The sequence below is a fragment of the Perissodus microlepis genome, chromosome 19 (assembly GCF_051167445.1).
Source record: "Perissodus microlepis isolate ML-2025 ecotype Zambia chromosome 19, ASM5116744v1, whole genome shotgun sequence".
Classification (NCBI taxonomy): domain Eukaryota; kingdom Metazoa; phylum Chordata; class Actinopteri; order Cichliformes; family Cichlidae; genus Perissodus; species Perissodus microlepis.
Genome location: NC_140479.1, coordinates 30,006,733 through 30,032,939, shown reverse-complemented (window position 1 = coordinate 30,032,939; position 26,207 = coordinate 30,006,733). Strand labels below are relative to the sequence as shown.

The 26,207-nt window shown below is 43.0% G+C and overlaps 1 protein-coding gene across 6 annotated transcripts in view; it reads right to left on the bottom strand.

Annotated features, from left to right (window-relative positions):
- fgfr3 (fibroblast growth factor receptor 3) overlaps positions 1-19,344 on the bottom strand; it is a 71,537-nt gene extending 52,193 nt beyond the window's left edge. For 5 of the 6 annotated variants that reach the window (XM_084915753.1, XM_084915751.1, XM_084915754.1 and 2 more), the window contains exons 1-2: positions 18,871-19,344; positions 14,269-14,494 (exon numbers count right to left, since the gene is read on the bottom strand). In XM_084915753.1, coding sequence (XP_084771879.1) covers positions 14,269-14,416 — 148 coding nt within the window. In that variant the 5' untranslated portion in view covers positions 14,417-14,494; positions 18,871-19,344. The remainder of the gene's footprint in view (positions 1-14,268; positions 14,495-18,870) is intronic. The other variant, XM_084915752.1, reaches the window with a different exon arrangement.
- Between the last annotated feature and the right edge of the window lie 6,863 nt (positions 19,345-26,207).

Sequence of the window (26,207 nt, the reverse complement as noted above, 5' to 3'; positions counted from 1 at the left end):
TGGCCGCTGTCATATCAGGACTTTTTAAGGGAAATTCTCAAGTTGTCAGCAGATCTCAAAGGTTTTTGCTCTGAGAAAGAACACGAGGTTTTGATAGAGATGTGAACAAATGCAGGCCAACATCACAAATACAAAAAACTGTGCAGTCTTGAATAAGGCACGCTCCTGTCTGCCTTCTCAGTGCGTGCATGTGCATCCCTGGGCTTTCCTGTTTCTGTGGTCTGCCACCCTGTTTTCACTATATTTGTTTACATGTCTAGATCAGATTTCCCCCCCTAAATCTAAGCTTTTGACACCAACGTCTGAGCGATGGGGGAAAAGAGGAAGCTCAAGCAGGGTCGAGTCGAGCAAGAATCCTTAAGATGCGGTTTTATATTACGTTCTGTATTTGGGTGGGATGTTTCCTGATACGTATCCTTCTTGACACATTCAGAGTGAAGAGAGCATTTTCTGAAGTTCACATCCGTCAGTAAACAAGTACGTTGATGCATCACGATGCTGCATTTTGATGAATTCATTTTCTGCTCTGAAGGAGGCGAACACGTCGAGTTTCATCTTTCAGCGCTGAGAGACTAATCCTTAAAAAGTTTGGTTGTTTAAGTACCCTTCCTAACTTCCTGCTGATGATAGTCCGGGTTGATTTATGAAGCTGCTTCAGTCGGGCTGTTTTACATAAGGCAGAATCCAAACTGGTTCAAAGAGGCAAGAGGGATCGTAAATGGTGACCGATAACAGGACTCACTTTCTTCGGGGAAGGAGGGCTTAACAGGTACTTTTATTGAGTCTGGTACAAAAGCAGGAGCACATACTTTTTCAGACCATATCTGCTTCTAAACTGCTCTTGAAAGTGATGGATTCCAGATGGGCCGGGGAGACGTTCATCTTTATCAAGCGCCCTCTTTTTCCTCCTCCTCCTCACTACAGCTAATAACACAACAAGGCCATGTTTCCAACATGTGCGGAGCGTGCCGATGCTAAATCAGCAGCAAACAATTTAGCAGCAAATGGTCTTTTAAAGAAGGTAATTAGTTGTTTGCTTCTACTGCAGAAAAAGGCCGGACTTCGTCTTTTTAAGCAAATACATCACTAATTCAACACAGGGCAACAAACAGGTTTTAGGATTTTACACAGAGAATGACTAACTTTTGCTGAATCTTAAGTTGTTTTCACACATATGCACGTGCAATGTTAGGAAAATGGTTTTCTACTCTACTCTAAGACTCAAGATCCCTCATTCACACACAATCATACAAGCAGTTTTTCTATGCCTAAGCGCTTTCTATCCAACATTCACACACATCCAAGCTCTGATCAACACATCACAGAGCAACTTGGGGTTCAGTTTCTTGCCCAGGGATACTTTGGCATGCAGGCTGGAGCAGCCAGGGAATGAACCACCATGAGTGGATGACTCGCTCTTCCTCCTGAGATGTAGTCAGCCCAGATCAGAATCAGGACATGTTTTCAATTTGTTCAGCAGGAGATTTTCATAATCTCCTCAGAGAAAAGATGCATTGTATCAAATTTAGCTACTAGCTAATTTTAATCTGCAGATCCTGGACAGGTCAAACAACAGACAGAAATTTATAAAAACACATCTTCAGTAAGCAAATTACACTAATATGATCACTGTTATTTAGGCTAAGGTCCTGTCTGGGTCGGGCGTGCAGGAGGAAAGACGCATGACGCATGCTCGCTGTGACTCCGCCAGATGCTTTACGTGCACTGTTCTCACTTTTTAAATTATCAGCCGTGATAAAGAAATCATAAACACTAAGATAAAAAAATAAAGTTACTTAGAGTTATAAAAACACTAAATTACCCTCTAAAGATATTTCCCGAAGAGCTAGATGAACGCAGACGGACAGCTTGGTTCGGACCATGATGTCCTCCACAGCAGCCCGTCTGCTCACTGTGTCCCGCCAACAGATTCTTTTACTTCTGCTTCCTATGTTGTAAATCCAGACCGGCTGCCAACCGTTTGGCAAACTCAACACCCCCACCAGACGAGCCAGCATCACATGACCTTCAAACAGGATCTGTGGAACCCCTACCCACCCCACAAACCACCCCCAACAGCAACAACAACCATCACCTCCCCTCGCCATAAAGAGCGCATTTCTCTTCCTCCATTTCACAGCTATGCCAATTGTAAATCCTGCTCATCTTAGAAAAGCTCCCCCCACACTTTGCTTTTTCTCTTTTTTCGAAATGTGCTGCAAAACCGCTAATCTCTCTTTAATATGGTTTGGCCGGATGTAAATACCTTTGGACAATGCCCCTAATCTGGGCCAGCCTGACAACCTCACACCGTTGTGGAGAAGCCTGCCAGGAGGAGACTGGAGAGAAAAGAGGGATGGCTCGGTGGAGATCAAGGAGGAAGGGGGAAAGAGAGGAGAGAGAGGGGTGAGGTTTCCCCCAGCTTGTTGACTCTATTCTTCTGTGAGCCTGAGCCGCGCCTTCTCAAAAGAGCCTCGAAAATCAAGTTAAAGATAGACGTTGCCTCTAAACATCCCGCCCCGGCCTGTGCCAGCCTTCACCCTCCACCTCATCCCTCCTCGGTGGCTGGCCCTCTACTCAATTGCGCTAACGAGCATCGGAAGCTACTGTACATACAGGGTATCTTGGCAGCGCCCAATCGTCTTTGCTCCTTTCACACCCTCATCATCACCCCCCACCTCGCCTTCATCCCTTCAGCCTCAGAATAGGACCGGGGTTTGGTCCACGGTAATTGTAATTCCAAAGACGAACTGGCCTAGTTTCAATTCAACAGACAAGTGTAAGAAGCTCGCCCCACAACGGCCAGGATGTCTGCGGAGTGTGTGTGTGTGTGTGTGTGTGCGGGCCTACTAAACAACATAATCACCCTTCCCCGAACAACGCGGAGGAACCAATCTGATTACAGCACAGCTTTGAGAGCTTTGAATTCATACGTCACAGCTTCTTACTCGAGTGTTCCTAATAGAGCGAGTAGTAGTAATTTCTTATACAGCATGCTGATTTAGTGCCACTTTCTGGAAAGTCAAATCACTCATGATTTCCCAAAGACTTTGAGGAGGAGGGGGGCAGACCGGTACTCGGAAAACACTTAGTGAATGTGGGAAATGATCGGAAAAAAGGTAAAACTCGAAAAATCTGAGCAAACGCATGAAAAACAAACGTTTTTGCAAGAACTGAAAATGTAGTGTGAGAACTTTTTTTCTTTTCCTGCTTAAATTCATCAATGTTCTTCTTCTTTTACAAAAAAACTCATCACTTGATTAGCAACGAGACAAATGAATGCACGCATGAACAGCTAAACATCTGGACAACAAACACGTTTACTGCACATCTGACCTGAAACAGAGTTTCAAAGAGTTCAAAGTGATGCCTGAAGGCGTCTCAGCTGATGGAAACCATCTCCGAACACACCGACGGAGCTCGGGGAGATGCTTGATTCAAACATTAAACTTTGACCTCAGCTGACCCCGACCAGGACCCTACTCTGACCTCCCAGTGTGGCAAGTGTACTTCTGATACTCTCCAGCAGCAATGACCCTCCCCCGCAAAATCTCTGGCTCAACAATGATAGCGATGTGTGTGTTAAAAAGGAAAGTGTGCCTTAACACTGATCACAGTCCTCAACTCGAGCACTCAGACACACATTTACAAAACAAGCCTAAATCCTGGATCGCTCCGTGTCTAGTCTGTTCCCCTTGGCAACGGTGCAAACTTTGATGGCGGTGTTGTGCATTCATCTGGTGAAGAAACCTACAGTAATCGTATTTACTCTCTCTCCCACTTAACCGACTTAACAAAGAGCTGAAAATTAAAACCTCAACTGGGGTTTTGGTAATTAGCCTATCAAGCATTAACCGTGTTTAGGTGAATTCAAGTAAGCACAGTTAGAACCAGAAACATGTTGCAGGAGATAAATGTGTCCTAAGTAAACTTTAGATTGATGTCTTTTGTGTTCCTTTGGGGAATTTAATTGAAACTCAACTGATATCAAGCAGTGCATACATCAGCATTACTTGGTCTACCTTTGTTAACTCGTGTCCCAGGGTGGTTGGGGGGGTTTGCGGTGTATGTTTGCATGAAACCTGGGGTTGGGATCAGCAGGACGTGAAAGCGTTTACTGCTCTGTTTATGATGCGGTTTATTAGTGCGGCGGGACCGTGCGGGTCTCTCCCTCAGCCTGGTTCCAACCTGCCTCCTCTGAAACCTGCTGCTGGGCTCAGCCACATGGTTCAGATCACCTGGCGCACGGTCAAAAACATCCCAAGCTTTCTGGGCAACCGACCACTTCGTCGCTTCGTCTCTCTCTTCTTCTTCCCGTCTTGCTCTCCCTATAGTCGTTTTTTTGTTCTCACTCTAACCTGACAAGGAAAAATGAGGAACATGTCACAGAGGACGTATCAAGATTACAGCTCCCTGCGGGTCATTGTCTGAGCGTGGTGAAAGCCTTGAATGAAGTACTGTTAGAGTATGTTAGCTTATGAGAGCAGGGCAGGGGCAGGAAAAGCCCTTTAATCCCATCATCCCTGCCTCATGCTTCCCTCCAGGTCCTGCCTCCACTCACAGCACAGGCTGACCGTAGAGAGGAGCCTCTGTTTGGGGCGAAGAACAACTGGAGCACAGTTGTCCGAAGACATCTACACTGTTACATTGTTACCACTGTACAAAAAGGCTTTTAGAGCCAGGGATGAGTTTAAAAAGCCTGGATTTCATTTTAAACTCACTAATGAAAGATTTGATTTTATTAATAATTCTAAGTACAAGACATGGGCAGCTAATATTGCTAACTACTTAGCAGTTGCCCAGACAGCTTGATTTACTTGCAGTAACCAAATCAGTTATCAGGATGGCTGAAACCTGCATATGATCGCCTACGCTCCTTTAGCATCCATTGGTGTTTCCTAAGACTACAGCACTGCATACACATGAAAAATTTCAGTTGCATTCTTGTTCGACCAGCACCAACTTGTCACTGAGCAAAGAATTCACACTTGATTTTTACAGTTAAACGGCTAGACGGATGATAGCTAAAAGCTGCTGCTGGAGGCGGGTTGAAGGCGGCTTTTATCTGCGAAAATAAAAATGAGAGAAATGCCTCAACAGTCTATAAAATTACAAATTAACTGCTCTTCCAGCCTTTTAAAAAAAAATGTATTTCAAAGCATCGTCATATGAGCGAAGCGTGTTGCTGTACAGTTTTTGGAGCGCTGCTGCAGGTTGCTGGTATTTAGCCGTGCTCCGTGTTGCCTCTTTATCAGCTGGAGCTGTGCTCTGCTTTGTGGAAGTCTGACTTTACAGATTCTGTCAGTTAGAGGCCACCGAATCAGCAGGGTGTCAGAAAAGTAAAGATCGGGTTCAGTTCTATCAGCGTTGTTGAAGTTACTCCTTGTCAGCCGAGGAAGTCGATAAAGGTCACCGATGACATCATAGCTCCTAACGAAGTCTGATGCAGGGTGATGCCCCAAAATGCAGCGAGCGGACACATTTGGAAAAACAAAGAATCAATAATATAAAAAATGAAGTGAGGCTGTTTCCTGGTTTGAGTGTGACGGCAGCCAGCAGATAAACCACTGCATGGTGCACGGGCGACGGGGAGAAAGACGGCGCACGAGGCGAAAAGACGGCCAGTTAACACATCCACCGCGCTCAAAACTAACATTTCATGGGAGTTCTGAAAAAGGAAAAAAAATCTGATGGTTTAGAAAAAAAACAACATAAAAACAAATCTGGAGTCAGCTCTTCTGTCACTGCTCTGCTGCTAGCCAGCACACCGAGCGCTCTCGCTCTCTTCTTTCCAGGGAGGAAAAAGGCTTCCCTTACGCTCTGCAGAGGGCACAAGGCTTTATTATTTTAGCTCTCCTGGCAAAATAACATAAAGGGGGGAGAGGGGCGAGGGTGAGAGAGCGAGACGTGGGAGGGAGTTTGGTTTCAATATTAGATGTGTCAGCTGCCCTGGATGCGAGGGAGCATTAAACAGAAGCGCATGCGAGGGTGCGAGTGGAGACCCCAGGTCTTTTATTTTTGGCTTTTTTGGGGTGGGATCAAGGCAGGAAATAGATGATTCAACCAAGAAAGAACGAAAGAAAGAAACTACTGCTCATGTATAACCTGTTTCAGTCTTACTGCATCACAGTCACCTGTTAAAGTAAAGGAGACAAAATAAAAGAGCAGAGGGAAAGACACAGAAGAAGAGGAAAGACACAAAGACCGGGACAGGGAAAGGAGGGATGAAGGGGACGGAAGACAGAGGACAGAAGAATATGAAAGAGACGCACACACACACAATCACAAGCAAGGAGGTAATCTCATACTGCGCAGTAACTGCTTCCCTCCCTCGCTCCCCGACACACATGGCATTAAACACTGTCTGTTGGCTCTCTGGTTCCATTCACAGAAATGTAAATGGGGTGCAGCAGAGCCAGACAGCTCTGCTTCTGGTTAGTGGTCAGTGAGAAAGAAAGAAAGAGAGAGATGGACCTGTTAGGAGGAGGGTGATCAGTGCAAGTGGGAGGCCTGGAGTAAACTTGCTCACCATGTGACTTTTATTAGTCTAATTATCTTGAAAATACACGTTATTAATGACTCAATATGGTTTTGACTCCCGCTAACGAGATCCTTTATTATAAGTTAGACAGCGTGTCCTCTGATACAGCGGAGACCTGTAAGACAAATGAAGTACCTCCGCTTCATGGAGGAACACTGAGTTAAGTGTCTGTATAGAGGAAATAAAGACATGAGTGCTGTATATATCACTGTAAGGATGAGTATGAGTGAGAACGGTGGAGTAAATGCAATTAAAAATGGTAATTGGTGCAAATAGAAGAACAAGAAAGTGGAAAGACAGAGGTAAGCTACTATTTGTGTGGCCCAGAAGACAAGTGGGGTACACAGGGAGAGTCTGGGGGCTTAATGATGGGTGGGACATGAAGCCAGGACTGTGACTCTCTTGGTACTTGTGTGTGTCTGTGTGTGCTGGATTTCTAACAGCCCAGCGCGCAACCTGCCATCTGTTTGACTCTGCCAGCAACAAAATTACCTCTTCCAATGGGGTTGGCTCAAACCGCGCGCACACACACACACAGTCAGGTTGTTCACATACAAACACGTTTAGACATGCACGGTGTATATTGGGTACATTTTGCAATCATCATCCATCATGAAGATTCAGGTGAGATTATGCAATTGAACCAACGGTGGCAATAAATCCACATGTCAGCAGGACAGAAGGCAAAACAGAAAGAGTGAGACACCTAACTTAAAAAAAAATCCTGTCAACCCATCACTTCACAGTGCAAAAATATTTTGTCAGCTTCAACTGTGACTCCAGTTGACTAATCGCCAACTCTCTTTTCCCCGTGCGCCCTCCGAGAGCGGTCTTCCTGATATGATACAATGAGCCTTTTTGTTCTGCTCCATGTCTGCCTTATCTGTTAAGTATCTCAACAATTTCCTTAAGGGGAAGCTTTGTAATTAAAACCCCGACCGTATGTCAACGCCACTGTCAGCCAGCGGGCTAAGAACCGCCCTGAACCGCAATCAGGGGTAGAGCAAAGGGCATGCACGGGTGTGTACGAGGCAGATGAGTGTGCGTACGTGCTGCAAACATCATCTGGTGGAGAAAAAAAACAGAAACAAAAAAAGCAGGCAGTGGATGCAGGAATCAAAGAGCTTAGAAACTGATGGAGATCTGAAAACTTGCCAGAGAGGAGAAAAAGCAGATACACAGGAGTCTTTAAGGCTTAAAATGTTGTATAATATATGTATGCATTCAAAAATGGCAAAGAAGAATGCAGAAAAGGTGGCAGGGAGTTAGACGTGACCAGAACACACAGACGGGCCTTTTTCATCCATAATTCATTGAACGGTGTGCAGAGAGGATTTCAAAGGGCATTAATGAGGTGTAATAATACATGCATAGCTGTGGCCTGCAGACACGGCTCGTACGAAGGCCGCGGGCAGACAATGACCTACTGATCTACAGCTGTCTGCTAATTTTTTGTCTTTCTTTTTTGCCTACCTAGTGAAGGTGCACCAAGGTGTGCATCCAACTCGTACCTGACAAAGACGGGTTTTCTTTCACACAGCAGAGGTCCCAACATACAAGGCGGTTTTTGTTTCACAGTATAGCACAGTTCAATCTGAGCATTTTCACTTCAGTCTGTGATCTGATATGAAAACCTTTAATAACATTTTGCTAAGCAACAGGCTTTTTCCTCTAATGCTCAGCTGTGTGTTATCCTTGGAAAAACACTGCGTCTAGACAGTGCCGCCGAATGCATAACGTGCTTAGAAGGACGAGACAACACAACATGTTTTAATGTTGATTTAAATGATCAACTACCATTTATTACTCTTTGTTAAAAAACTGTGTGAATACAGTAACGTGTGTAGGTTTACAGATGTAAAAACTGAACACTGGTGCCAGTGTTTGTATAACTGCAGAGAGTCTAGGAGAAATACCCCGCTATGATCCCTTGGGAGTTTGTTTGTAATGATTAATTCCCATCCACAAACGTGTCTGAAATGCCTACTGGATTAAATGCCTGACAGACTGAGGACAGAAGTGCCATTGTTTAACAAATCATCATTCAAAGCTTGCTTGGCCTGAACATTTACTCCACTTGCCAGAAAGATTTCTCGATAATGTTGCCGGGGAAATGAGCCTTCGCGCAGACACTGTGAAAACCAAAACACAACACAACGGAGGAACTTTTTACGCTGAAGTTGTGATGAACAGACAGCCACGCTGAGCCCACACATGTACAGAGCTGGCTAATTACAGGCTAGCGATGTGGAGACTGCTCCACCATAAACAATTAGAAATAAAAATAATAATAATATGCATAATAAGACCAAGAAGGTACACGAGTATTGCTTTAGGGCTTAAAAAAAAGAAAGAAAGTGCATCGGATGACTAATCGTCAACGCGATCAGTGTCATTGTGGTGTGATTTAAAATAGATGCTTGTTAAAGATCAGATGATTTATTTTTAGTCACTCTCTATAAAGAAATAGGGATAAAAAGTAAGAGTTAAAAACAAGAAGGTTTAAGGAAAACTTTGCACAGCTGGCAACATGTGCAGACCTATGAACATAAGAGCGTTTGAGCTAAGTAGGTAAACACAAAGGCAACTAACAATCCTCTTACATGGGCTGTAAGATCACTTACAGCCCATGTAAGAGGTGACAAGGAAAGGACTTGATGGTGCTAGAATGACAGAGCCAACTGGATTCTCCACAGGGACATCTGAGCAAGAAAGAGGGGAAACTCGGACTGACCAGAAGTCTCAGGGACACTCAGGGATACTGGAAGGGAAAGAGCTGCTGTGGGTGGGTATTAATAATGATGATAATAATAAAAATAAACATCTGAATAGAGGGGTGCTTGCTTGACGCAAACTCAGAGTACGAAGAAGGGCTTAGGGGTGGATATAGAAGAAACTAACGTGCACTACAGCAGCACAGTAAAGCGCTTCTGCTGTGACAGTAGCAACATCCTGATTAAACACATCAATACATCCATTACAAAGATTACATAGAACTCTTCCTCCAGACATGAGATGGGAAACAGCTGACCACACCATAAATGCTGACTGGAAACTATCTCTGTCCACACACACACACACACACACACACACACACGCATGCACGCACGCAAGTATAGATCTGTTACCTTCAGGAAGATGCTGTCACCATCAAAGACTAACAGCACACATCAAAGGTTTTCGAAAGTGTGTAGAAGTGAGCGTGTGTGGAAAAAAGTAGGAAACAAGGAGAGGCAGAGAATGAGAGTGTGTCTGTGTGCGTGTGTGCGCACTCATGCTTGTTTGTGTACTGATGTGTGTGTGAAGTGTAGAGCATGAGCGTAAATCGGCAAATGCTGAGGTTTTAACGAGTCGCCTAATCACCCAAACACCTCCTGCTGACATTTACAGTCCTTGCCGATGGGGTGGGGTGACCACACACACACACACGCTCACACACACGCTCACACATTTTCAACAAACAACTTGCTTTCTTCTCTAGTAGAAGGACACGGTGACCACACAACCACGGTGCGTCTTCCTCTCGCTCATGCGGACACACATTTTCTTCTTCTGCCTTCTTTTATTTATAATGTCGCATTAACTGCAGACTCTGCTCACGCGTGAACACAAATGTGCGCACACAGCGATGCAATGGCAAAACTGAATGTGCATGTCTGCTGATTCACATGTGCCGTATACTTCCATCAGAGCTCCGCGGGGATATCAGCAGGGGGTGTGTGTGGTCAAAAATACTCAGGGAAGGTTACGAATAACACACACACACACACACACACACACACACACACACACACACACACACACACACACACACAGTCTCTGTTCTTTGTCATCAGTCTCTCACATCAGTCATCTTGGCCTCTCAAACTTTTTTTTGTCACAGCAAATGACACCAGCTCTTGGAGAAATAAACAACGCTGCGCACCGAGACAACTTAACACACACCACAACACTTACCTCACACGCACATAAATAAACACCCAGAAAACAGCTTGACTTTAAACAGGATTTTTAAAGACCCACTATATTACCATTAGATGACTTTTTAAAGGGTAATTACGACCTTTTTTTCTACTATGATCTATTACTGTTACTTGTTAAGAAGGCATTGTGGCAAATGTTTATGCTTAAAAATAAAGCGGTTTCCTTCTATAACTTCTATCCAGCAGCCAACAGAGGTCAGTGATCACAACCAGAGTTCAACCAAAACAACTACACACTTTAAACATACTGAAAAAGATCTGAATTGATATTTAGAGGCCAGCTGTAAACCTTCAAGGGCATATTTGTCCTTAACACCTGCTGATCCTGACACACACTAATCCACACACTTCCCCCCAAAGTCACACAGTGCCACACACGAAAAACACAAAACCTAAGTGACAACTTTGCAGCCCGGTGTTGCGGTTGCTGAGGGGAAATTGTGCCATCTGCCATTAAACAACACTCATTTTACCCCTACTGCTCGTCCATCTGTGGATGTGGGGAACTCTCCTGGAGGCCAGAGGGCCACGGGGGAGACAAGACGCAGGCCAGAGACGCCTACGAGGAGCAGTCCCAACTGGACAGCAATGAATTGTCAACACTTGAGATTCTTACTTTTTTAAAAATCTATTTGAACCTGAAATTTTGGGGATTTTTAATAGTTTCACATAAAATAAAAATGTAGATTCAACCCTCGAATGCAGAGTAGTCCTCTTAGCCAAAGTAAGGGTGTGTCTGATATTCCCTTGTTGGTATTTCTGCATCATCATAGTAATGTTGATCCGGGATCAACATTCAAACTGACCAATCACGTTGTTGTAATGGAAAAAAGGGAAAACAGTTTTTTTTTAAATATTAAAGTCTATTCTTGAACCAATGATAAGCATTTTAAGTGTATTCTTTATTAATTTACACAACACAATAAACATGTTGTCAAGTTAGCTTGATAACTGTCGGTGTGCTAGTGTTTGTTTTAGCATTAGCATTAGCCAAATTCTTGGCTAATGCTAACTCAATGCTCAGATAATGTCATTGATCACCTTTAAGATGATGTGTGAACAAAACCAACACAGGGATATGAGATCACGCCAAAAGAACCAGCAGGAGATGCAGTATACATACCTAAAGTGTCGATTTTTTTTGATGCTATATAGCATAACATTGACATTACTGTATTTACTACTATTTCTGCTATGACTGAAAGAAAAACAGCTAACAACACTTCGATGACACCCCCCCCCACCCCCACCCCGCAAAAAACATTAATTTGTGCCAGATATTCAAGTGAAACAAATCTCAGAAATAATATCCAGATCGCAACAGGACTTCCAAGTGTCACGAAGGCTGTAAAGAAAGTACCCACTTAACATCAGACGTTGGTGTATTCGCTGTTTCTACACCGGTCAGTCAAAGGTTTTCTTTCTTTAGCCCAAAAATATCAACTGAAAATGTTTATATTCGATCTGATTTGGCCCAAGATGTGTTTGTTTTGGACCTGCAAATAGGGCCTGTAAATGTCCCCCCCGGAAGAAATAATACAAACTTTAGCAGACATAACAACTTTAAGATTTGGTTGAAAAGCCAAATGTGACAAAAAAAAGAGTCTTTTCAGATCTCTGAAAGGACATTTTAAGAAAAAGATGCTGCTTTACATGCAAACCCACTGTGCAATTTGAATCAAAAAATGACATTTAGATCAACCTCATGTGCCTGCACCCTCATCAGAAACGCACGATCATAAAATGACCTAAAGGAGTATCGCCACAACCCACTTTGTTTGTTTGTTGAGCTAATCAGCCACTCTAAAACACCATGTCTATTATCTTAGGGGTGTGTGATCATAAGGCGCTATGACAATCCAGAGGACTGAATGAATAAGGTTGCCATGCAACGCACCATTGAAAAGGAATTAAATTTACATCTAGATGTAAATAAATGGGCAAATACATCTAACCTTCATGTAGCTGTCCTACATTCAAAAAAAAATTGTGCCCAAAAATGCTGGGAGCTTAACAGCAAAAGCTCAGAGCTGTTTCGACGTCTAGCAAAACCCATTTCTTTCCAGCAAGTTTTGACTGGGTGGGTAATTATGAAGGTGAAGAAAGAGTCTCGCGTTTTCAGTTTGAATCTAAGGTAAAAAGCTTTCCACTGCACCAGGAAGCGTCCTTGGCAGAAGCACTGCTGCATGTGTTATCACCACAGCTATCCACTTGACATCAGATGAATCATTCAATTCAATTCAATTTTATTTATATAGCGCCAAATCACAACAAAAGTCGCCTCAAGGCGCTTCATAGATACAGAGAAAAACCCAACAATCATATGACCCCCTATGAGCAAGCACTTTGGCGACAGTGGGAAGGAAAAACGCCCTTTTAACAGGAAGAAACCTCCGGCATCATCACACCCCAACATTAGGAACTTGAAACAATATCCTCCTCAGAGCAGTGGGCTCCGCGTGCATTTGGCTGCAGGTACACGAAGATCACAGCCTGAACACCCGCCACCCAGAGGGGGGTAAAAAAAAAACACAGACACACACTCAGCTTTTTGGATGATCCCACGCATGAGAGACTGTGATGGCTTCCAGCAGGGAAGGCAATCAGGCAGACAGAATCACACATTGTCTTTCCTTACATTATGCGTTTTACACGAGAGAGGGCGGGGGACAAGTCTCTTTTTAAGTCGCTGGATGCAGAGGATAATGTGGCTATTTAGCAGTTATCTCTCAAAGCTGTGTTCATTATCACTGATCAGCAGATTAAGTCCCACAAACACAAGTCTCCACTTTGGTGACTTAAGTCCAAGTCTTGAATCTCAAAGTCTGCATCTCTGCTCTGACCTCAGTTATTTGGGCGACAGCCAAAACAAACTGTACACACAAAAGCAGCAGTTAGAAAAGCTGTAATACCACGATCTTTTACACACATGCACACAGTGTCTCAGCTTGCGTAAGACAGCTGGGCCCTCTCCAGCAGGCGCCCCGGCTCCTCGTCTTTCTTAATGCACTGTACCGTGTAAAGAGTGTCAAAGACTCATTTTAAATAACCCTCACATAAAAAGGGGGAAAAAAAAGGGAGGGGAGAGAAAGAAGTGTTGGCTAACGCCTACGAATAAAGATTACTCTGTGTTGTTGTTGTTGTTTTTTTAATAGCAATATGGAGAGATTAAAGCAAACGCAGTCAAAGTTTATTTTGGATTGATCTTTGGGTATTTCTCTGCCTCGAGAACAAAGAGGGAAAATCTCGCTAATCTCAGCGAACCGAGAAGAGGCCAATTAAATCCTCCTCGGACAAAAAACGTCATAAAATTTTTTGGTTGAAAAAGAGAAAGGACTCCATTCGCATAAACAGTAAATGGGACTTTTAAATACCATTATTTGAAGTGGTGAACACAGAAAAATTAATGTCTTTTAAAGAACATGGAAAAGAAAGCAATGATCAAGAGTGCACAAGAAGCACTGTTTAATGACCTTTTCTACCCTTTCAATGTAAAGCCAACATGTGGATTATTCAAATCATAATTAAAAAAAGGAGCTGGAACCACTCAGAGTTTGGTATTTTTAGGTAATAATATAAATCACAAAGCATTAAAGGGCATCTTTGCTCAAATTGTTCTCTAAAATGATGTTGCAATAAGTTTGAGGCACAAAATTCAAAATGAGTTTTCTCAGCGTCTTAAGCAGACGTAGGACAATTAATAATGTGGCATCAGCAGTGTGGGGTTGGATGTCTGTCTCCTACCTGTGGGCTGAGCAGTGGGCAGCCCGGCTGGAACGACGGTGAGAGGAAGGAGGAGAGAAAGCCAGAGTGAACACAACAGAGCAGTCATTCCTCTGGGCGAAGAGGTCAGACGCAGAGCAGCGAGGCCCGACTCCAACTTAGACAACATCCTCCGTTCGCATACTGTCCAGCAGAAGGGCGGCCGCAGATGCCGCAAGAATCTGTCCGACAGCTCCCCACCACGGACCTGAAACAAGCAGCAGAATCAGTCAAAGAGAAGCCAGGATGTCCATTGAGACTATAAACACAGAAATCAACACAGTCTGAAACTTAAAAAAACCAACAACAAATGGCTGTACATTGAACGCAGTGCAACACAGCGCCTTGGGGTCTGTGCATATGCTAACGTGTTTTGACCTGACAGTCCACACAGATTTTAAAGATTAGACTGGAAATCCCTCTTCAAAGTTTTTTCTTAGAAACTTTCTCTGAGCACCTGGTTCTTAGGATGGGAAAACAGAAATTCCGACATACGAACAGCTCAAAGTGAAAACTTCAGAACCCTACCGTGAGTTCAGATCACAAGTTCAACAATCAATCAGTTAACTTGCTCATTGTTACAGAGCTAAACAGCCTGACGCTCTTTTCCCGGGGACTCTTTTCTTCTCGACAAAGTCACCCTCCATTATCAGACTGCAGCATGGTGGCTACAGAAAGGGATAGCAGAGTGTTCAGCCCCTAAGTTTTCCCGAGAAAGGAAAAGTTGGAATGCCCAGTGAGATGTGAGTGAAATGCCCAGAAAAGTAAAAGAAAAATCTCCCCACACGAGCACACGTAAACACACATGGTACCACTATTAACCTAAACGTCAGAGGGTCTGTGAATCTTCTGAATACCTTTGGTTGTGGGACGTCCACCTTAACACACACACTCCTACGGAGACGTTTATTGAATACACATGCTAACATTACAGAACGAGCTTCACTTGCACACACTGAGGTGTATTGCACACAGACACACAGTCAAAAGAAAGGTTGTGTTGTCTTAAGTCTTAACAGTACTGTTTTTCTTTCCCTTGCAGGACCTGTGACCCACTCCTCGCTTAGCACAACTGCGAGGACGCATTTGCACGTTATCGAGCTTCAGTAAAGAAAAACACAGACTGGGGACACTTCACAAGACACACGTGGATAAATAAAGCAGCACACACACACACACGGTGTCCTAATTTAAACAGTGCCACCGCACCTTTTACCCGTCAACATACTTCAGCCTTTAATGTTCTCCTTATGAACTCCCAGGAGTCCTTCTATTCCCGTCTCAGCCCATCCTCACCTTCTTACAACACGAGACGCCTACATGCTGCTGAGGTTTGTTTATATAGCACAATAAGGCCTTCGCTCTCAGGCCGTGGAGGTGGCTGATTACAGGCCTCTCTAAATCTAAACTTTTGTTTTCTCTGGCAGGCACAGAAACAGACACACACACACAGAGATAAATATATATATATATATATATATATATATATATATATATATATATATATAAAATAGTAGCTTTTTACAAGGCAGTACACTTGGAGAGCTGACAGGGCTTCAGAGTTGGTTCATATCAACCCGTAGATCTGTTTAGACAAGTAGCATGACAGCCTCTCAAACCATGTGAGAAGAAGATCGAATACAATAGCAGCATTGACTAATCTGGTGTCAGGTAGGGGTTTAGACTAGGCCAGAGTCCACGGCGAGTGTTTGAATCTGAAGAGCAGCAAAGTGCTGCAGTGTAATTGATGCATTTAGGGTGAAATAAATGACAGCCATGTGCAAGAGAAGTAATTAATGTGTGCCCCTTATTACACACAACTACCTGATATCCTCACTGAAAATGAAACCCTCATATACAGCACAACCAGCTCAAAACACTTTGATATCACTTAACAACCTCAAATAGCTGAGTAGAAGAAGAAGAGGAGGTAATATGGATCCCAAAGACCGAGGGAGGAGTTCAAAGCCACAAATTTTCATGCTAATATTTTCTTAAAGCATGGCAGGGAAACACAACTACGGCAATGAATAAGGCATGAGCATTAATCATGCAGGACTATCTTCACATTGTAATAGCTCAGGGGTGGAAAAGCGCTTCAACCCGGGTTCAAATCCCTGTCATCCCTCTATCCTCAGTGAGGAGCGACACGAGGAAGTCACATGCTAGTCACACCTCCATGGATTGTCAGCAATCTTTAATAATTAAGTCGGATAATCAGCGGCTGGGGCCGGATCAGCTTTGTGTTCTTGGTGGGGAAAAAAGGGAGATTAGAGGGTTTTTTTGGAGAGTGGAGCCAAGTGGAGGTTAGATGGGTAATAAAGAGACACACAAGTGGGTCATCTTCCTTTGCAGCACGCCTTTCTCCACTCCAGCTTTTTTCTTTTGCAATGCAATGCATGTCTCACACCCACCATCTCCCTTCTGCCTGTCCCTTCACGACTTCTTGCCTGCCTTCATAGCTGAGCCACCCTCTCTTCAGAGAGCTCGCTTGAACGAGTCCTCAGGTGAGAAGAGATATTGATCAGCTGAGAGGCAGAGGAGAGCTCGGCACTTCAGAGCTGTCAGAGGTTCAGGGATGACTCCGGGCTCAGCTCACCTCGGGCTGACACTCAGACGGGCGGCGTCTCGTCTGAGACTCAGCCTGCACATGGAAAAAGATCCGAACGCCAGGGCTTTGTCCTATGTGTTAAAGCAGAAGATACAGATGGACAGCGAAGTCCCTTTTGAAATTATAAAGACTACATGAAGTGCTGCTATCAGACACTGGGGGACATTAAAATGTTATAAATCGTACTAAGGTTGGTATAAACTCAGCTTTTACCACCTCAGACATGTGAGAATCCTAATTATGAAGCGCCTTGAGGCGACTTTTGTTGTGATTTGGCGCTATATAAATAAAATTGAATTGAATTGAATTGAATTGAATTGAATTGAATTAATTACAGGGGAACAGAAAGACTAGAAGTCCTTACATATATAGGCACAAATTTTATATCAGAGGTATAGTGTAAAGCTCAGATAAGGTCACATACGTTTATTTTCTTTAAATAGCTGGAATATGAAAGCAAATGAGTGTTTGTGCATGAAAGTAATGATCCTTTTTCTCTGTCAAATTAGACAAGCTGAAGCAGATTAATGAACCCTTCTCTTTATGAACGAGAAGGAAAACGTAAAGGCACTAAACCAGGAGCAGAGCGATGGTCTCGGGCCAATTTCACTAATGAAAAGAGGCAATCAGAGTCTCATTTGGAACCGAAAGTGTCTGAGGCTCGCCTCTGATTGAAAAAGCTGCACACTGGCACGCATTATTTCTCGGGTCAATAGATACAATTAATTTGGAGCATTAGCACAACTATTATCGGCCGCACGCTTGTTTATGACAGCAATTTTTTCTTTTTTTTTTAATAAGCTAAAGCAACAGAGCCCAAATCTCATTTTCAGCGTCTCTCTCGCAGGACGCAATAATCTAATAATTTTCTTCGGGTTGGGAGTTGATATGGTGGGAGTCAAAGCCGAGCTGAGTGGCCAAAAAGGAGAAGAAGAAGAAGAAGAAATCACCATCTGAATCCCATTGATGCGCATGTGTTTGAAGAGGGGATGAGTGATCTGCTGCTGAGGGGAGAGAACCGCACAGTTCATTCACTGAGAGGGAGAGGAGGGGGGGACAATCCGCCGCTTTCTAACTTCAGAGATGATCAGAGGATTTGGGGGAGTGCGGCTCTGAGAAAGAGATGTGCAATTCATATTTCAGCGCCAAACCTGAGAAGACGTCACTACTGCGGTGAGGAGAAACGGCGTGCCCATCCTAACGAGCACGGGGATGGCTGGATTTTTTATTTATTTATTAAAAAAAACAACAACAACATAAAATCAGGATCGGTTCGATTCATTCTGAATGAAGAGCGAGCTTACCTCAAACGAAATCTGGCAGGTATCACCACAAACCACCCTTTGTGTAAGGATAAGCGTGCGTGATTTCATTTGGCCTCTTTCTTTCTAAAACACTCAGTTTCACAGTTTCCCGCATTCGTGGATTTTTCTGTAAATACTGAAAAACTGGAAAGGATGAAGGGAATGACTTTGGATGTGGAGAGAACGCTTTAGCGCAAATTACTTTTTTCCCCTCACTGAAAAATCAACCAAACTCAATCAACTGCTGGAAAAAGCATATACGTTTCCCAACCCAAATATGTTTTACAGTATTTTTTCCACTCGTTTTTTTCTTACAGCGTGCGTAAAATCAGCAACACACACACACCTTCACAAGCTACAACAGAAGCCGCTTTGCGCTCCTGTTCCGAACCCGTGGCAATAGATTTGCGCACTGACTGTTGATTCCTCCAGAGTCTGCTGACACCGGCCAAGACGCGCCAATTGCGCACAAACAGGGACCTCCACGCCACCTGTGCTGTGGCACAGCCGCGGGGCTGCTTCGCGACTCACGCAGCGTACACAGTGCTCAAAGCTCTAACCTGTCCACATCTGCAAGGAAGTGAAGCTGTGAGACTTATGTGTCTGAGTCTGCGTAACCTGCTTGTAAATAATAATAGTAATAATAATAATAATAATAATAATATTTACCCACAGTATCCCGTTTTGACAGAAAAGACCAGCGTTCAGATTTTAGATGGCACCAAGCTTTCCTTTGGTGAAATAGCCTCTAATCTCCGGTAAACTTCACAAAAACCCACAAAACTACTTTTAAATCCTCACGTTCCAGCGCTTGGAGAGCAGTTTAGCGACAGTGGAAAAAAAGAGTCACAAATCCCCCCCTCACGACTTGAAGGCGAGTGTCTTCGCCAACTTCTCTCCACTAAATCCCGTCCTCCGCCGCGCGCTGCTGTCCGCGTTGTCCAAAGTGTCCAGTCTTCCAAAGTGCGTTCATCTTGTCCTGCGAGGGGGCAGAGTGGACGAGGTGGACGGGGTCGCGGGATGCGCGGTTCCTTTGCGTCTCCTCCGGCGCAGATGCCAGTTTCGGTGCGTTTCGTCGCTTCTGATCAACCAACGCAGAGTGGTGACTCTTCTCCTCTCGCTGTCTGTGAAGTAGGAGTTGCAAGGTGCTGCCGTCAACCGTGCACGGCTGGGAAACACGAGGAGTTCCAGGTTTACTTTCAAAATAAAATCCTTGGCTCGGATCCGATGACGCATGCTTTGCTCGGAGGCACTTATTCAATTATGAAAATGAAGGAAAGGTAAGGGGGAAAAAAGCACTCGCCAGCCTATGAGCCATCTACAAAGGAGCTCTGTAATGCAGCAATGGTTATATCGTATCGTTTCATGCACTTTAGTACTTGTGTGTACTTAAATAAGAGTCTTTATGATGTTTTTCTGTTTTTTAATTGTATTTTTTGCTTAATTGCTCACATCCTGTCATCATTGTTAAGTTGTGAATCAGTGTATTTGATGAGATTTTCATCAAATACACTGAATGCATTCTTCAATAAATGAATATGTAAATTTAAATTTCAAATATGTTAAAATGATATACCAACAGAGCCATCTGAGGAGACAAATAAGTGAAACACAGCTAGCTGTCGTTAGCAGCAAACTGGCGCTCAATTAAATCAGCCTGGCGGACTCAATTGAGTCATCAAAAAGAGTCCTATTCAATAAGGCGACTAGATATCAAGCTTTTATTTTGAAGGCGGAACCATCGTGTGTACGATTGTGTGACGCTCATCTCTCCTCTTGAGTCCACGATGCCTCCCTCTGCCAGCCTGCGCGCCGCTGGGACAAACAGCAGCAGCGGGGGAAGGGCGATCAGATTTCGGCGCGCCGCCCCTCCGGGGTCCGCTAGAGGCAGCCGGTGATGGATGGTCCAAGCGCCTCCCATCTCTTTCTTTCAAACTTGAGAATCCTGAGCTGCTTTATGAGCCCCGAATTTTTTGTCTGACACTCAGCGTGGGTACAGAGGCACCAGTAGATGGCTCTGAGAGGTAATGAAGACAAGCGTGCTGTATGGAAATGAATACAGTGTCCGCACATGGTGACTGACCGCAGACTTTTAGTTATCTATAAGAGTGAGGGGGATCTCAACCAGTTCCGTTCACTGAAAAAACTTATACCAGAAAACGTTTTTGGATCAGAAGTTTGTTGAATTTATATTTTGTCCATCTGAAGTCCTGGATATAGCAAATATGAGAAAACCCCCACTGTAAAATATTTTTAACTTATTTACCTTTTTTTTTTTTTTTTTTTTTTTTAAAGGCGGGAAACTAAATAAAACACACTCTTGTAAAACACCCACCTTTGTGAGCTTCTGGTGTAGCCAGTGTCCAAAAAGCTTCTAAGTAATACTGATGGCTGGCATCACTTCTTTTACTCGTGTCCCTGACTGTTCTCTATGATTCTCACTATCAAAGAATGTTGCAGCCAGTGGTTTTCGGGGTGCATGGTGCATGCAGCGTAACTCTGTGTAAGCGCCATTAAAGCTGAGGGATACATGCCAAAAGCAATGCATTTTCAGTAAGCCTTGCTGATCTGAGCCAGACACTGATCTGTCCCAGTTATCCTGAAGTGTGGTGGTGGCATAAGCTTAAACATTTTTGCGAATTTAAAAGAAGTTTCACAAAGTATGTGAAACCAGAGACACTGTTATCAAGTAGTGTAATTAAACTCTTTGTCTTGCATCTCCTGATTCAAAATTTACCGCCTCTATTTTCCACTGTTAGACATTATTAAATATGTACTTTTCCCTTAAGTAGGTTTATTGCTGTCTAATAATTACAGCTTACTGTGGAAACTGTAAGTCATGCAATAATCTGTCAGAACTGTCATTCAAGATTGAGACCAGCCAATGCAAATGTTTGACCAGTCAGACCCCAAAGTGTGCTGAGTGAAGAGCAAATTACCATTAACCACCCATTTAATCTGCCATATACTGCAGCCTTTGGCTAATTACCGCAGTCAGGACAGAGACGATAGCACCCAACTCTGCGTCAAACAACACACCAATTACCGACATCTCTTAAACTGTGTTTTGAGAAGGCAACTTTATGACACCATAAAGCGCAGCAGACCTCTGCTAAGTGGCTGCGAGGAAGGTTGAGGAGTGTGCCGCTATTTGTTCAGCAGAGGTGGGCTCCTCGGCAATGATTTGTGACAATATGTGTCAGACATGCACGAACTGACATACATGTGAGAATGAATGAAGGTTTTTAGACATGGATCTAAATTACATACATGATATAGATGTTTGGGTGCTTTAATATTTGCTCATTGGCTTTAATAGACAAAGAATTCTGCTTTATTTTGTATTTTTCTACATACATCATGCATACAGGTGATACTGTACCCGTGCCCCACCTCATGGGAAAGTCAAATGGTGAAAGAACAAAGAGGTCCTCATTAATGTTGGTGAAGATGAAGAGCGCAGACTAATGATGAAGGCCAGTCCTGGTGACCCTTCGTACTACAATGCTCTGTGAGAAACGCTGGTGGGAGGGAGGCAAGCTCGGGAACAAAAGCCAGTCGGTCGGGAGGAGAGGTCATACAGATGGTGAGAATGCTCAGTCAGACAGCTCAAGTACTGATGGGCAAACTGACCAAATGACCTCTTTGTGCACACACACACACACACACACACACACACACACACGTAAACAAAACTCCTCCCAGCTCCCCCACGACACTCTAACTTCTAATGAACTCACACAAACATATGTATTCACACACATAATACACCCCCTCCACCCAAACACACACACACAGACACTTACACCCCACCCCACCCCTCGAGGGAATAGATCAGCAGGGGATGAAAGGTGAGGCCTTTTCATTTAAAATGGAGTTAAAAATTGAACAACAACAACAACGCTGAGTCCTTAGAGTTTAACTTGATTATCCGAACACTGGCATGCCCAGAAGAAACTGACAGCCTTAATAAATTCTGTGTTTTTCTCTTTATTTCTTTTTCACCCATTACATTATTCAGCTTATCACGGCACATATTTTCACTGATAACCCCGAGTAGCAGGCAGCCCTGATTGTTTTCTCTTTGGGCCTCGTCGCAGCACACTGCCTGTGTGGGCAACAGCCAATTGACTCGCACTGGCTTTGTCTGTAAGAGGTGCACAAAAGCAGCAGGGCTAATCATTAACACCAGAGTTTCAGGCCAGACAAAGATGCAGCACAATGGGAGGGAGTCGATCTCCGAGGTCACTTCGCACTCCACTCGGCAGTGCTTTCTTGGTCCTGCACATACGCTAGTGACCAACTGCTGTCGTCACACGCACCCGCTAATATACTGTATATCAGCGGCTCTCAACAAGGGGGTTGTGACCACTCCAGCGAGACACTATATGACTCACAGGGGCTGTGAGATGAATGATGGGATTGGAAACGAGAAAAAACTGTTTTATTCTGAGAGAAAACGTTCCCAGACACAAAGTATGTGAAACCAGAGACAAGCGCGCCCAAGCAGGCGCAATCCAAAAAGGTCAATTATCTGGAAGCGAGGTTATACAATAAAACAAACTGGCTTCTAATTTTATTTACATTTTATACACAGCCCCGACTGTTGGATATCTGTTTGACTTGTTGGAACTTGTAGCTTTCACTTTGGTTTTATCACTAGCTGCAAACCGTGCCAGAGTTTTTTGAGGCCATTTATGTGTATTGAAAACAGTGGTGCTATGCTGCTAACATGACAGCTTGTCATCAGGCTCTGTTTCCTCAGATCTCAGTGCAAACAGGACAGCTTGCAGCAAAATCACACGTCGGTGCATTTGCATAATTTACATTAGTTCAAGAAGTATGGGTGACTATTAATCCAGGCTAATAAAACAAACAGGTTTGCCAGGTTCATAATAAGCACAACCTATTTACTATTTACCATGATCAGTGCAAACAATAGGGCTTTGCCTCGCCTTAGTTTCACCTGCAACAATATAATACTAATACTATTTTTTAGATCACAAAATAATTTGGGGCATTGGTAGTATGGCGTTTTTTCCCAGCATCTTTTAGAGCAAGCTTATTGGCAATCGAGTAGTTGTGCGACCAAACCCAAGAACACAGGGAAACAGTCGATGTGAGTGCATGCGTGCAGCGACTCCCTTGTAACCACAAATTGCGATGGGCGCCCACACCTCAAAGCGAAATGAGGCTGACAGGTTTGAGGCGCAGTGTGAGGTGAGCTGAACACTCTCCTGAGGCTCAGCGGGGTTCCAGCACACAGTTTTGTATTGTCTCTCCTCTGCTGGGCGTAATGGCCTCAGTAATGGGAGCTTTTTAGAGAAAAGGTTATAGAGCACAGCCAGTCCACCTGTTTGGCACAGTCACTGCCATTACACCTCTCTAGAAGACCACTGACCTGCAAGTCATTTTTGCTCTATGGGCTGGTGTTTTTGTCACTGTGAGAGTGGAGACCTTGTTGGTGAAGTTGCAAAACAGACAGCTTGAGTCTGAGCCCCTGGACGTTTGTGCAGAGTAATGCATCTAAAGACCGAAAAGAGTAAATCACAACATAACTGTGCTCTCAATGTGGCATTGAGCCGCACAAGGACTCTGTGGTCTCTTTGACGAAGACCTTGATTGTCACTTTCTCTAAATAATATAAGAATATGGTTGACTATTAATAGTAGAATGCCTTGAAAAAAGTTTTACCTAATTCCTCAGTCTTACATTTTTGTCATGCATGCATGTTTTAGAAAATTCCCCCCAAAAATAGGCAAATATGACCCAAGTAAATACAAAAGGCTGTTTTAAAAAAATATTTTATTTATTAAGGGAAAAACTATTATTCCAACGCAGCTGACCCCGTGTGAAAAAGTAATTACCCTGAAACCTAGTAGATGGTTGTGCTGGTAAAGATCCCAGACCATCACACTACCACCACCATGTTTGACTGGTGGTATGATGTTCTTTTTTGAAGTGCTGTGGTTTTACGACAGATGTAACGGGACTCAAAACTGCTACTTTTGTCTTGTCAGTCCACAAAACATTTTCTTAAACATCTTGAGGCCCATCAGGATGTTTTTTGGCAACAGTTAGACGAGGCTTTGTGCGCTTTGGTCCGCAGGTCTCTTTCTTATTGTCTCATGATGAACGCTGACCTTGACTGAGTGACGTCACACCTGCATTCCTGGGAACGTTCACCACGTTTTCTCCATTTGTAGATAAGGGCTCTCATCATGCCAAAGCCTTAGAAATGATTTTGAATGTCTTGAGTCAACAGGTCTGACAGTAATTAGGCCCGGGTGTGTCTAGTGAAATTGAACTCAGCTTTAAAAAAATATGGTTACTCACAGTTAATTTACGATTTAAAGGGAGGTGTAATTACTTTTTCACATAGGGCCAGGCAGGGTTGGATAATTTTTCCCCTTAATAAATGAAATCTTCATTTAAAAACTCCATTCTGTATTTACTCAGGTTATCTTTGTCTAATATTAAAACTTATTTGATGATTTGAAATGTTCAAGTGTGAAAAATATGCAAAAACTAGGAAATTGGGAAATTTGTGATGGCAACGCAGTATATGATACTTCAGAACTATACTGGAAGTTGCAAATTTCAATTAAAAATGAAATCTCCTTTTTGATTATACTCATTGCCCCGTCAAGACAAAGTCGGGACATACTGAGCTTCCGTTCCCCTGGGTGCCTATTGCACATTTGCAAACAGAGCTCAGAGCAAACAGACAATGTTTAAGTTATTGACAGCAGCAGGGCTAAAGATTTGGATGGGCATAAAATTCTTGTTTAGTCACTTGTGCAAAATGAGCAGCTGAGGAAGAAATTAAGTTGCTTTGTTAATGGCAAGTGAATGGCTTTAATGTGGTTACACGGTACTACTGCATTTGGTAAACTTCCTCTGTGCAAAACCCAAAAACACAATTAAAAACACAATTTTACAGAGAAAAAGTAAAACAGTAAAGCATGCTGTACAGAATAATTGAGATAATCATAAATGGAATAGTCAAAATTAATATTTCTCCAGACATCTACTTGATTTTGACCTTTCACTGTCCTGATTAAAAAGCAGAGAATTCACATTTTTCCACTTTGATTACAAAAATTTTACCCTACCCAAACATCTCAGACCTTTGGCGATTAAAATCTTTTTATTAATATATTTTTTATTGCTTATAACCTTTGCAGGAGTTTAACCTTTTCTGAACAAACTGAAACTACGAATTTATGCTTTTGTTTTAACCAACATTAGACCAATTTTAAACTTACACATTTATAGAAGTAAAATGTTTTTGGGCAGTAGCAATCCAGATTCCAAACCCACAGCACAGAAACAGGAAGAATCCGATATCAGATCATGTTCTTTTGAACGAGTTCTGCATTTGATATAACTGATTGTGATATTGTTATAAATCATTTTGAATAACTGTGTTGGTATAAAATATACTGCTGTTGTCTAGTTTCATTCCTTTTTGTAATTTTAGTAGAAAACATTTCCCCAGTCTTACCCCCATTTTATACTCTATTTATAGTTTCCTTGGGAGAAATAATCTATAGGATCAACGTTCATTGTTATGCAGATGATACTCAACTATGTGTTCCCCTGAGTGTTAGTAATGGAGAGATGTTTTGTTATTTTATGACTTGATCTAACCTGTGACCTTAGATTTAGATGTAATAATTAACTTTAAACCTTGTTCTGACATACAAATATCAAAGAAAGTTAAATCGTTTAAATAAATCTATACTAATCTATTATTTATTTATAATAAATGTATAATAAATCTATATTTAACCACACTCTAAAAAATTATATTGATCTTAAATAATGTATTATTGTAGTTGATATTTTTTTAATCTTAAGTGAACCTTGAAAAAACATCATCTGTGCTTTTGTCTTGTCATGTCTGGATTATTATTGATTATTCCACTGGGGCTCAGCCAAAACTACGCTCTCAGTTCCAACTTGTTCAAAACTTCTCTGCCAGACTTTTGACAAGCTAAATG